This window comes from Salminus brasiliensis, chromosome 5, assembly GCF_030463535.1.
Source record: "Salminus brasiliensis chromosome 5, fSalBra1.hap2, whole genome shotgun sequence".
In the NCBI taxonomy this organism is placed as follows: Eukaryota; Metazoa; Chordata; class Actinopteri; order Characiformes; family Bryconidae; genus Salminus; species Salminus brasiliensis.
This window is the reverse complement of record NC_132882.1, coordinates 15388919-15400496: the sequence shown is the minus strand read 5'-3', so window position 1 is coordinate 15400496 and position 11578 is coordinate 15388919. Positions and strand designations below refer to the sequence as shown.

General features: G+C 37.8%; 1 protein-coding gene across 1 annotated transcript; it reads right to left on the bottom strand.

Annotated features, from left to right (window-relative positions):
- Positions 1–69: 69 nt before the first annotated feature.
- LOC140555509 (tumor necrosis factor receptor superfamily member 6-like) lies at positions 70–7705 on the bottom strand. The gene is made up of 5 exons (XM_072678766.1): positions 7560–7705; positions 6317–6448; positions 2857–3045; positions 2499–2615; positions 70–2394 (listed from the first exon to the last, which is right to left on the bottom strand). Exons 1-5 carry the CDS (start codon positions 7690–7692, stop codon positions 2273–2275), a joined length of 693 nt encoding a protein of 230 aa, XP_072534867.1. The 5' UTR covers positions 7693–7705; the 3' UTR covers positions 70–2272.
- Between the last annotated feature and the right edge of the window lie 3873 nt (positions 7706–11578).

Here is an 11578-nt window from a genome sequence, read left to right as displayed (position 1 = left end):
TCAGTGTACAGTACTTTTCATTTTTTACACAAGAAAAACCTGTACAAAGAACATATCTGCACACTATAACAAACACCACCTGTTTATTTTCTTCAGTTAACATACTGAGAAAACCTTAAACTGAGACAATTTAAAACACATGTTTAATAGTTCAATTTTAGTTTCAATGTTTAGTAGTTTAATTTTCATCATTTTATACACTATATATGGATAAAAGTATTGGGACACCTGTTCATTCACTGTTCTTTCCAAAATCTAGAGTTTTAAAAGTTTCTAGAGTGTCTACTAGATTTTGGAGCATTTCTGTGGGATTTGGAATGCATTCAGCATCAAGAGATTTAGTGAGGAACTCCAGGACCATCATTCCAGAGAACACAGATCTACTGCTCCACAGCTCAATGTAGGAGGGCTTTATACCCCTCTAGCCCACGCCTGACAGGAGGCATATCTGTGTCAGCAGTGGGTGCAACTTAAAATAGCTGCATGCATTCATTAGAAGGGGTGTCCCAAATAATTTGGACATACAGTGTATGTTTTTTATTATAAATGTTTTTTTTAATATATATAATTTCTTTATGAATAAGTATTGTTACGCAAATAAATAGAAATTGTGCTCTAAAATGTGCATAAAAAATAACAACAAAAAAAAATAAATCAAAGTTCAGAGTTCAAAAACAATCGGAATGCATCATATTTAAAATATCTGCTAACTCATCTGTACTTTTAAAATCAGCAGTATGGGGTGTCCAAACTTTGGCATATCACTGTAAAACTGAGAAGCAGGCAGGTTAGTACTGGAATGGACTGTAACTAGGAGAATGGAGAAATCACAGAAACACAACTAAGAAATACAGCAAGTGTCTTAATGTAGACTTCTCAAAGTGACACAAAATTACATTTAAGCCTCATGTAGAGGATTTTCCTCAAACTTTTGCATAAGACTGTAGATCCCTACTAGATATAGTGTATATTGGAGGGAACATTAGTTTATGGTGTATTTTCTGCATCATGTTGGCAGTTGGGAGTAAATTGGCCATCAGCCAGGCCTACCAACATTTCTTTAAAACTTGCCAGTAGAGCAGCACTGTGTGCACAATTTAGCTTTTACAATGAAACTCTAAACCTGCTCTGCATACTGGATATGATATATATTATATAAAGTATTACATTTTTTAATAAGATTTCATGCATAGCATCTCCTTATACTTTCATGCATAGCATGAAGTCAAACCGATTACCCAACTAAAAAATCTTGAAATCACTGAGTGTTTTAAAAATGTCTAACTTTCTGAATTTTGAAGCCCCCAAACTATCAAAAAAAAGCAAGTGCATACGTTTTTTTGTTGTTGATGTTTTTTTTCTCATTCTCATTCTGTGCCATGGAAATTCTGTGTGTAAATAGTGAATGAAATTAAATTAAATAAAAAAAAACTCTGATTAGCTATATAATAAACAAAACAATGACAGGTGAGGTGAATAACATTGATTAACTCATTATAATTGCACCTGTCAAGGGGTGGGAATTATTATATTTGGAAGCAAGTGAACAGACTTCTTAAAGTTGGTGTGTGGGAAGCAGTGAAAATGGTCAGGCATAAGGATCTAAGACGACTTTGACAAGGGCCAAATTGTGAGGACGAGACAACTAGGTCAGAGCATCTCTAAAACGGTGCTATGCAGTGGTCAGTACCTACCAAAAGTACATAACAACCCCCTTTTTTCTGCTGTTTTCTACTTTTTCACTGACGTAATATGAATCTGGCAGTTGTCCAGTATGCTGGTCAAGCTGGTAACATTTGCTATACTGGTCAAGAGCTGGTTAATCAGCTGGCTTATCGGTTTAGGTTATGCAGTGGTCAATACCTACCAAAAGCAGGTACTGACCTGTTACTTTTCTTGCCATTTTTCACTTTTTTACTGATGTAATATAAATCTGGCAGTTTTCCATTATATCCTGACCAACAGAAGTGCTCCACTATTTTACATGTTTACACTGACTTCCACTAAAGGCTAAGAAGGTGTTTTCCTACTCTTGTAAAGTTGCTATTTTAGAGATATGAGATTTTTGTGCAACAGCAACGATATGTATGTGTAAGTGAGTATCTGTGTCTGTGCAGTTGGGCTCAGTGAATGAAGAAGGGACGACATCATGTTTCCTTGTGCCTTCTCTCTGAAGATCATGGTAGAGCCGTGTGTGTGTGTGTGTGTGTATCTCAGTCAGACTTAATACTCCAGCCACACACTCATGTGAAACCTCTTGCCTCCATCTCTCTCAGACTTCTTCCGGACACTCTGTCTTTCCTCCGGACACCTCCTGGATTGGCATCGACACCTCCTCCTCCTCTGTGCACTCACTGGAATCTGAGCTCTTCTTGAGGTTCCAAAAACAGGAATCTGTGGAGTAAATCAAGCAGATAAGCAGGTACGGAATTTCGAATAAATAAAAGTATATAGGTGTTAAATTCGAAAATGAAGTGAAGGCATAAGGTGTTACTGACCAGTAAATGCTGATATGGCCCATCCACATGCAGGTGTGTGTCTGCTGATGAGAATGAAACAGGTAAGCAGAATGCACACACACGCACAACACAGACTCAGAGAGATCCACACACTGTCTGTGAGAGATTGATTGAGAGTGAGTGGGAGAAAAGGGAGACAAAGAGAGAAAGAATAAGTCAATATCGCCAAACTTCTAGTACTGTTTTTTTGTGTGTGGAGACAGGCAAGCTTCAGATGGATGTGGAACATGTACACACATGTCATTTACCTTTAATGGTCATAAAATATGTATGTAGTGTGAGGTGGTAAGTAAGAATGTGCATGCATGTGTATGTGTGTTTATTCTTGAATGCTTACCTTGAAAAGGTTTTGTATGCCCTTTAGGTTTGGTACTAGTGGTCACAGCTGTAGTTGTTGTTATTGTTGTTGTTGATGGTCGGGGGATTTTCTCACATTGCTCACACTGATCATTGTTGCATTGAAATCCAACCTGACAGCGACACACTGTATTTCTTGTTTTAGTGCAATCGTGTTTTAACTCCATATCTACAAACATAATAACACGTATCACACATACTGTATGGGTGATTGATAAGAGGTGTAACAATGCAGAGGTATCATAAATCGACACAATTTAATACATTGGATTTTTCATTCAATATTTTGAGCCTATGGTGACTGCAGAAGACTGAAGAGATAGAGGGAGAGAACTTAGAAAATAGGGCTGCAAATCTAGGGAGAGGCTTCAGGCTTCAGGCTGTTATTTCATTACATGAAAATGTACCCTATGTTAACATCCCTGCTGATAATAAAACTGTTGATGATCAGCTTGGTCAAGCTGCTCATGCTCAAAGACCATTAGCTAGTCCATCAACATCTAATGAAATATGACAGAATATGAATATGAAATACCCTATGCTTGTCAAGAGCTGGTTAATCAGCTGGATTACTAGTACAGGTCATAAAATTAGAATATCATGAAAAAGTTTATTTCAGATTAATTTCAGTAATTCCATTCAAAAAGTTGAACTTGTATATTATATTCATTACACACATACTGATATATTTCAAGTGTTTATTTTTTTTTATTTTGATGGTTATGACTGACAACTAACCCCAAATTCAGTATCTCAGTAAATTAGAATACTGTGAAAAGGTTCAATATTGAAGACACCTGGTGCCACACTCTAATCAGCTAATTAACTCAAAACACCTGCAAAGGCCTTTAAATGGTCTCTCAGTCTAGTTCTGTTGGCTACACAATCATGGGGAAGACTGCTGACTTGACAGTTGTCCAAATGACAACCACTGACACCTTGCACAAGGAGGGCAAGACACAAAAGATCTGGACTGCTAAAGACAAAAAGGATTGGACTGCTTCTGAGTGCTCCAAAGTTATGTTCTCTGATGAAAGTAAATTTTGCATTGCCTTTGGATATCAAGGTCCCAGAGTCTGGAGGACGAGAGGAGATGCACAGAATCTACGTTGCTTGAGGTCCATGTCATCTGCTGGTCTTGGTTCACTGTGTTTTCTGAGGTCCAAGGTCAACACAGCCGTCTACCAAGAAGTTTTAGAGCACTTGATGCTTCCTGCTGCTGACCAACTTTATGGAGATGCAGATCACCTGCACAGTGCACACAGTGCCAAAGCTACCAGTACCTGGTATAAGGACCATGATATCACTGTTCTTAATTGGCCAGCAAACTCCCCTGACCCTAACCCCGTAGAAAATCTATGGGGTATTGTGAAGAGGAAGATGCGATACGCCAGACCCAACAATGCAGAAGAGCTGAGGGCCACTATCAGAGAAACCTGGGCTCTCATAACACTCCATGCCACGCTGCATTGCTGCAGTAATCCAGGCTAAAGGAGCCCCAACTAAATATTGCCAACATTTCTAAAAATCCTTTTTTTGCATTGGTCTTAAGTAATATACTAATTTTCTAAGATACTGAATTAGGCGTTTCATTAGTTGTCAGTTATAACCATCAAAATTTAAAAGAAATAAACACTTGAAATAAATCAACATTTTCATGATATTCTAATTTTATGACCAGCACCTGTATGGTAAAATGTAGTCACCTGGATGACCACCTTGACCATCAAAGACCATCTTAAACCATCTGTAACCAGCTTCCAGCAAAATCTGGACCTGAGCTGGATGTTTTTTTAGCAGGGATGATAATGTTTCTATTTTAAGTTTTATTAAACATTTCAACATTACAAACGTGCTATAGTAGGAACAAATGCTGTGCTTTAACACTTTAGCCACAAGCTAACATTATTCTCAAGCTAACATGCTAGAAACATATATAATACAATACAAACATATAATACATACATACATATAATATATACATACATATATATAATACTATAATACAAAACAAACGTTCCTTGAGGGCCCTTTGCAGGTTCTTTCATTTTAAACTGTGGAGGAAAATGGTTCCCTAATGTTTCTAAAGATGTTCCTTCACCCCTAAAATTAAGACATTTTCAACAATGTTTGTTGGAAGGTTCTTTAAAGAACCAGCAGGAGTTCTTCTATGTCATCATGTGAGTGGCAGCTCTTTGCTCCATAGTTTATATTGAGTTGTCAGACTGGGTTCCTTCTGGGCCACAATTCTGCAGAGATTAGCTTTTGGAATAGCCTTCCCAAAGCCCTGGCCTCAAATATGTGGACTGTGCTTTAAAATTCGGTCTGTATCAGGACGTCAAAAATTTAAGTGAACTCAATTTTGCTTAGAAGAATGCACAATGACCCTGTGGCCTTTTCACAAATGGTACACCAAATTCCTGTTGGTTTTTCTATTTAAGACATGTGTTGTCACTCATTCTGTCATATACATACCAGTTTAAAGAAATAGAAAGCCCAATATTGCCATGATATTCATGTCCATAATGAGTGTTTTTAAACTTCTGACCACACTGTATGCACTTTTGTTAGGCAGTATTTCTTTTTATAAAAGCTAACAATAAAGGAGTTAAAAAACAGTTAGGACACTGATCATCTTAATTATAGTATTTTAAAGTGCATTTAAAAAAAGTCTGTTCACAGTTGTCCAATTAAAACCATGTATCTCCATTAGTGTCTGGTTTTATTTTTCTCCATGGTTTGAACATTGTAGCTGCTTTGTACCCTGTAACACATAAATGCGCTAACTTACTGGGAATAAGCTCTTATTTTACATTGACTTCCATTCAAAGTTCATAAAAAATTTGTCTTCACTTGTAAAGTCACCATTCTGAAGATATGTTTTTCAAAAAATATGCTAGTCTAATATGCTAGGTATCAGCAGTGCCACCCCCTTCCTCTCCCCCCTTCCCAAGGATGAAATGAAACGTATGCTACGGCCTGGACCCTAGGTTACCTCTCTGAAAGTAGAGTTATAGAAAACTGTTCTGTTTTGCTCTTTAGTTTTCCTTTTTACGTTGGCAGTTCGTTATTTTCCATCCCTTCTGAAGGAAACTTTCTAGTGCATTGTCTGGTTGTAAGACTTTACTCTTTATTCCAAGTTATGTGTGTGTGACTCAGAGTGTTTTCAATGTGAGCCTGAGACCCCCCTTTCTGCTTCTGCTGGAAACCCACCCATGTCTAAGTGAAGGGGAATGCCCCTCCTTATGTTACTGTCATTTCATGAGTGCCATTTAACATTTCTGTCTTTTCAGACGATGAAGTTGATTCATTTAACGGTTCAAAGAAATGATAGATGAGGGGCAAATACTAAAACTGAACCACATTAATGAATCTGTGTGTGTGTGTGCTACCTGCTACACACATACAGATGTGCGATGTGAAATGTCTTTGAGACTTACTATCTCTGGTGCACTGAGTGCATGGCTGGCATTGCAATTCATAATTGTATTCGTCCATGTAGTAGCCGTCTCCACATGATACACACTCTGTGTCAACACCTCCTTCGGTACATCTCGTCATCATGTGTTCTCCTGCCCGGTCATACATACACACACATGCACACGCATTACCAGACATACATGCACAGGTAATGTCGTTAGAGTCTCCTGAATGATGGTAACAGATTACGTGTGGTCAAAGGGCCACGTTTTCTGATTCTACTAGTTATGATGTGTCAATAAGGGAATGTGTCAGCAGTTGACGCTGACACATCACCACACATGCAGGGTATCAGTAAGACTTTACTGTTAGGCAGGCAAGTCATCGTTTTCAAGAATGCCATGTGTCATTCCTGTACACAGAGCCAGAATGGTATATATATATATATATATATATATATATATATATATATATATATATATATATAGTCATATGCAAACATTTAGACACCCCTGGTCAAATGTGGTTTTGATTCATTCAACATATTTGTTTGTTTGTTTGTTTTTAGTTTTTTTAGTTTTTTTTTTTTTTTTTCCGGTCAATTCAGATTAGAAATGATCATTTAGAGAAAAAGAAAACTTCTAATTTGAGCAGAGGCACCCACTTTTGCACATAGATGATACATCCATAATACAGAAAGTACAGCAGGCTTAAGTTACACATTCCTTGTTACTTGTTTGCATCTTTTCCTGGTTTGAGCATTGACTTCTATCCTTCCCCTTCTCATTCCCTCTTAGTCACTTCCAGCTGCTTCTTAAAGTGCTCCTGAACCATTATAGTCTACTGTTATTGTTTTCTAACACTCTTGATTCAGTGTATCAAGCTGTTCCTGAGTGGAAGTGACTGTTTTAGAGCAGGGCAGTGGTGCTGCAGGACCAGGTCTGAGAATCTTTAATCTTTGATATAACTATAACCTGTTATGAATTTCAGTTACATTATTTGTACCTCATGCAAGTCTAGCTCTAACTCTCTACAACCCAGTGCAAACATTACAAGCCTGATGTGTCATTTCTGACATGAAATATTGTAAGTCATTTCCCTTCATATTAACATAACTGTAAAGGTCAGCAAGCTCTCAGTGGTCTTTAAAGCATAAAAGAGCTAAAAGGTCTTGTATAATCTTGTATTAATGTTTAATAATAGTACAACTGACTCTTTAGGTACCTTCAATTCAGACTATCAGAATGAGGGTGACTGGATTACCTGGCTTACATCTGTTGCAGCACCATTTGGGATTGGTGTTGGGCCACTCATACTGTTTTTCATTACAGTTCAGGAGTTCAGCAAGCAAGATGAAAGATGTTAGGAGAAGGAGACAGTACCACTTGATCAGCATCTGATTGGGGGAAACAAGAAGTGTCAGAGATTATTAAAATAGGACAAAATTAAAAAGCTGTTCAGCTACATATAGGAGCAGCAAGGTCCTTGTGAGTCATCACCATTAAAGAAAATCTTTAGATCACCTTTGAAGATCTGATCCACCCAAGCTTCTCAGACTGAGCCTAAACTGAGCCTGAGCCATTAATAGAATAATTAGATGTTAGCTAAGAGCATGCTTAACTGGTACAGATCCTGAAGCAAGCTTTCTGAAATGCTTCTATTGAAACAGATTAGCAAACACACATGTAGAACTCTTAAATAGTCTGAACACAGTACTCTGAGAAAAAAAGGCCACTTAAAAACATTGAATTTCCATGACTAAAATGTGAATATCAACTAATTTATTACTTTTAGCAAGAATTGTGCTGATGTAATATACTTTATCCATGTAGAAATGAATAACATGGTTAAATCAGGTACATTCTAAGGCATCATGTTTCTCAGTTTAGCCTAGAATAGCCATGTAGACACCAACTTTCACATCCACTACTTACAGCCCATAACAGAATTTCTCAATTTTTAACAATTTTTTAAAACTGCAAAAACACTGAGTTTACCTTAATCCAGCTGATACAAAACTATCAACAAAGGTACATTACATAACGACACAATTACCACATAGTTTAACACCCCCCCCCCTCGACCCCAGAGCCTTACCGTGTGAGTGTGTTTGAGAACGAGGGAGAGAGAGAGAGATGTGACTGGGTCAGACCCCTAGTAGGTACTGACTCTGTAGGTCTACAAACCTACGTTATCAAAAATCTCAAGATGAGTCAAGCAAAATCCCCCAAGCAGCAACTAACTTAAGCCCACCTCAGCCTTGTTTGTGTTTTGTGTTGTCTTTAACCTTCTTTCCCTCCTTCACTCATTTCCATTAACATCTGCATGTTTTTCTAATGTTTTAATACTTTCCAAAATAGTTACTCTACTGCAATATTTGCTCTCTTTCACTCTCTGTCTCTCTCTTTCTCTGTCTCGCTCTTGCTCGCTCTCTCACTCTTATATACTGCAAGAAGCATCCATATCAGCGGTATCTCGTTATGAGTAAGAAAGTAATCAAGCAAGAGCGTTTGACAGAGGCCACTCATTCAGTGGATCGTGACTCGTTCTCAACTGTAAACTGTGAACAGCAAGGTCCATTGAGGTCAGCTGAGCAAGGCACTTCAAGAGTCCCTTAAAATCATTTTTAAGTCTCTCGGCCTCTCTTGCACTCTCTCCAGTAGTAAACTTTGTAACTCAGAGATGTGTCAGTGATCTGTGGTTTGTTTGTAGTTCTCTGAATTAGGATCACAGAGAGAGAAAAGACCACCCCCCACTTAGTAAATCAGTTACTTCAGAGTCTCTTCTCTCCCCATCAGTTTTTCTCTCTCTCTTGTTCAGTCACACAAGTTTCTTTACCACAGTACCACAGACACACACACATTCAGTTTACTGTAAGAGAATGCCATTAAAAACTGTAACCTTTCTTACCTGTGAGAATTGCTAGATGATGGTACTCAAAGGTCAAATGTCGTTATTCAGAAATCTTTTTGAAAGCTGGCATTGAATCTGTATCTACTGTAAATTTTGTGGTGGTTAAAAAACCCTGGTTTTATTACACTTTATTAATCCAATCACAAGGCAATCAAAATAACTATGTGTCTGACTTATATCCTATATCTACAGCTGTACTGGCCTAGCAGGATGGAACATCATCAATCCAGAGAACACAGCTCCACTGCACCACAGCTCAACGTTTATCCTGCTAATGTGTGTTTGGTTGCTATGAAATAACATATTTTTTGTTTAGTTCCTGACCCTTATTTTAGGATAAATGAACATGAAATGTAAAAGGAAGACTAGTGGCACAGTCATCAAGTGTCGACCCTATCAGATACCCATATACCCAGAGCAATGCTAGCCAGTGCATGCGTCTAGTAGCTGATGTAGCAGTTAGCAGTTAGTTTGAAAAGATGCAGTGGTTTCCTTGTAAAGGTAAAGGTGTATAGGAATGCTTACCTTCCTGCACTGGTAGCTTAATGTCATCTGGGAGCTGTAACTTGTGGCTGGGAATCTGACTTGCACAAACTAGGAAAATGTTTGAGGAAAAGAAATACATAAATACAAATGTAGTTATTCAAATGTACCTTACTTACACACATACTGTAACATTACCTAACAAAAGCATGTAACTGAGTACACAGTGTTGTTTGTAGCAGAAGTGTTTGGTAGGTCGGTGCAACCTTGCAACCTCTCCCCCCTTGGCTTCTGGTGTCATCTATTTCATTTGCATATTGTTTAGCTTTTTTTACTTTCCTTCTTCACACTCTTCTTCCCTCCAGACTACATTATCATGAAGTGCATATTTGTTTAATACTCTTTCATTAACAGCTCTGTCTCGCTGTTGTTGGCTATAAGAGCAAGTCACCACATACTTCAGAGCTGGTTAAGTGATAGAACCTAAAGCACCGTTTGTTAGCATATGGAGAATATGGAAAATAGAGTCTCTATCATTGCTACTGAGGGCTCGGCATGCCGGCTGCTGCACTATGTAACTTTGGTTAAGTGGACGGGACAACGTTTGCTTGAACTTTGTAACTTTGTAACTGCGTAACCCATCATATTTGTGTGAAATCGTGTAATATACTCTACCATTTCAGCCCACATGCTTCTTTCACTTTAGATGCCGGTTCTGTGTCTCTCAGCTTGTTACACTTTCCAAACTCTCTGTAGGGAGAGCCCATGAGCCAAAAATATCCATTCTACATAATGCTGCTTTTCACTAAATTAAGGAGATCTAACTTAAGCCTGTAATTTGTGTTGCTTCTTTTTTTTTGTCATTGGGAGAACATAATCATACTGCACTGAATGCAGAAGTACTGCCTAAAAAGATCATTGCTGTTAAGTGCCTTACATTAACTGCATCTTAACACAAAGATGATTCTTAAACGGTCAAGCTAGCATCACACCAAACATGACCTTTACCAGTTAAGATCATCCTAATACTAAGAAGCTAAAATGTGACTGAATGTTCATATCTTTATTTTCTAAGCTTATTTAACCATCTAAATCTAGTCATTGCTGACTCTGTGTATTTTTCTTTTCTGATGAATGCTGACTCATTAACTGCCAAAGGCAGAGGTTTGGTGCTGACAATGTGTCAAACTCGCAAGCTGTTGGTAGTTCATTTCAGCAGTGTGCAGTTAACTTCCTTCCCGACCAGGGAGATGTAAAATATCAGAGTGCTATTATCAATTCTGCATTACTGCATATAAGGGAAACACAAAATAGTCAAGTTAGCATTATGACTGAATACTTTATTGAAGATTTCTAGATTTGAACCAGTACTCTCTGAATTGAAAATCTAACGCCCACATTTAACATTATATATAGCTACCCAACAGGAAGTATGTGAAGTATGAGGCACCAGAGCTCAACCTCTGTGACTGTAATATTCATATTCATCAGGAAATGAGGTCTTTTTTTTATCCACTCTGCTCAGTAGCAGCTCATTAACCTATAAGTTGCAATGTTATAAGAAAAAAAATGAAGACAAAATGAAATGTTTACATTAATGCATTTACTTAAGTGGTCTGGGGGATGCTTTGGCAACCTAATACTAAGAGAAGTGTGCCAACAATTATTGGTTAAAATCCCAGGACAGACTGTTCATTTTTGGGAAAGCTCCCTAATGACTCAGTAGGCTGTTGCTGCTTCTGGATTGGGCATAGTTATGCATTTAGTCTAGAAGTCTAGATTAATAAAACACAGCTTATTGTCAAATAAAATATTATTCTAGTGGTAGTATTAGCTTAGTGAGTAACATAACTGCAGACTGCAGATCCCCCAAACACACCATGCTG

Coding starts and splice junctions, on each gene's coding strand:
- LOC140555509 (XM_072678766.1), bottom strand. CDS start 7,692: ATGCTGATCAAGTGGTACTGTCTCCTTCTCCTAACATCTTTCATCTTG. Junction 6,449..7,559: donor CTGCAACAGATGTAAGCCAG/GTAATCCAGTCA, acceptor ATGACCGGGCAG/GAGAACACATGATGACGAGA. Junction 2,616..2,856: donor GCATACAAAACCTTTTCAAG/GTAAGCATTCAA, acceptor AATCTCTCACAG/ACAGTGTGTGGATCTCTCTG.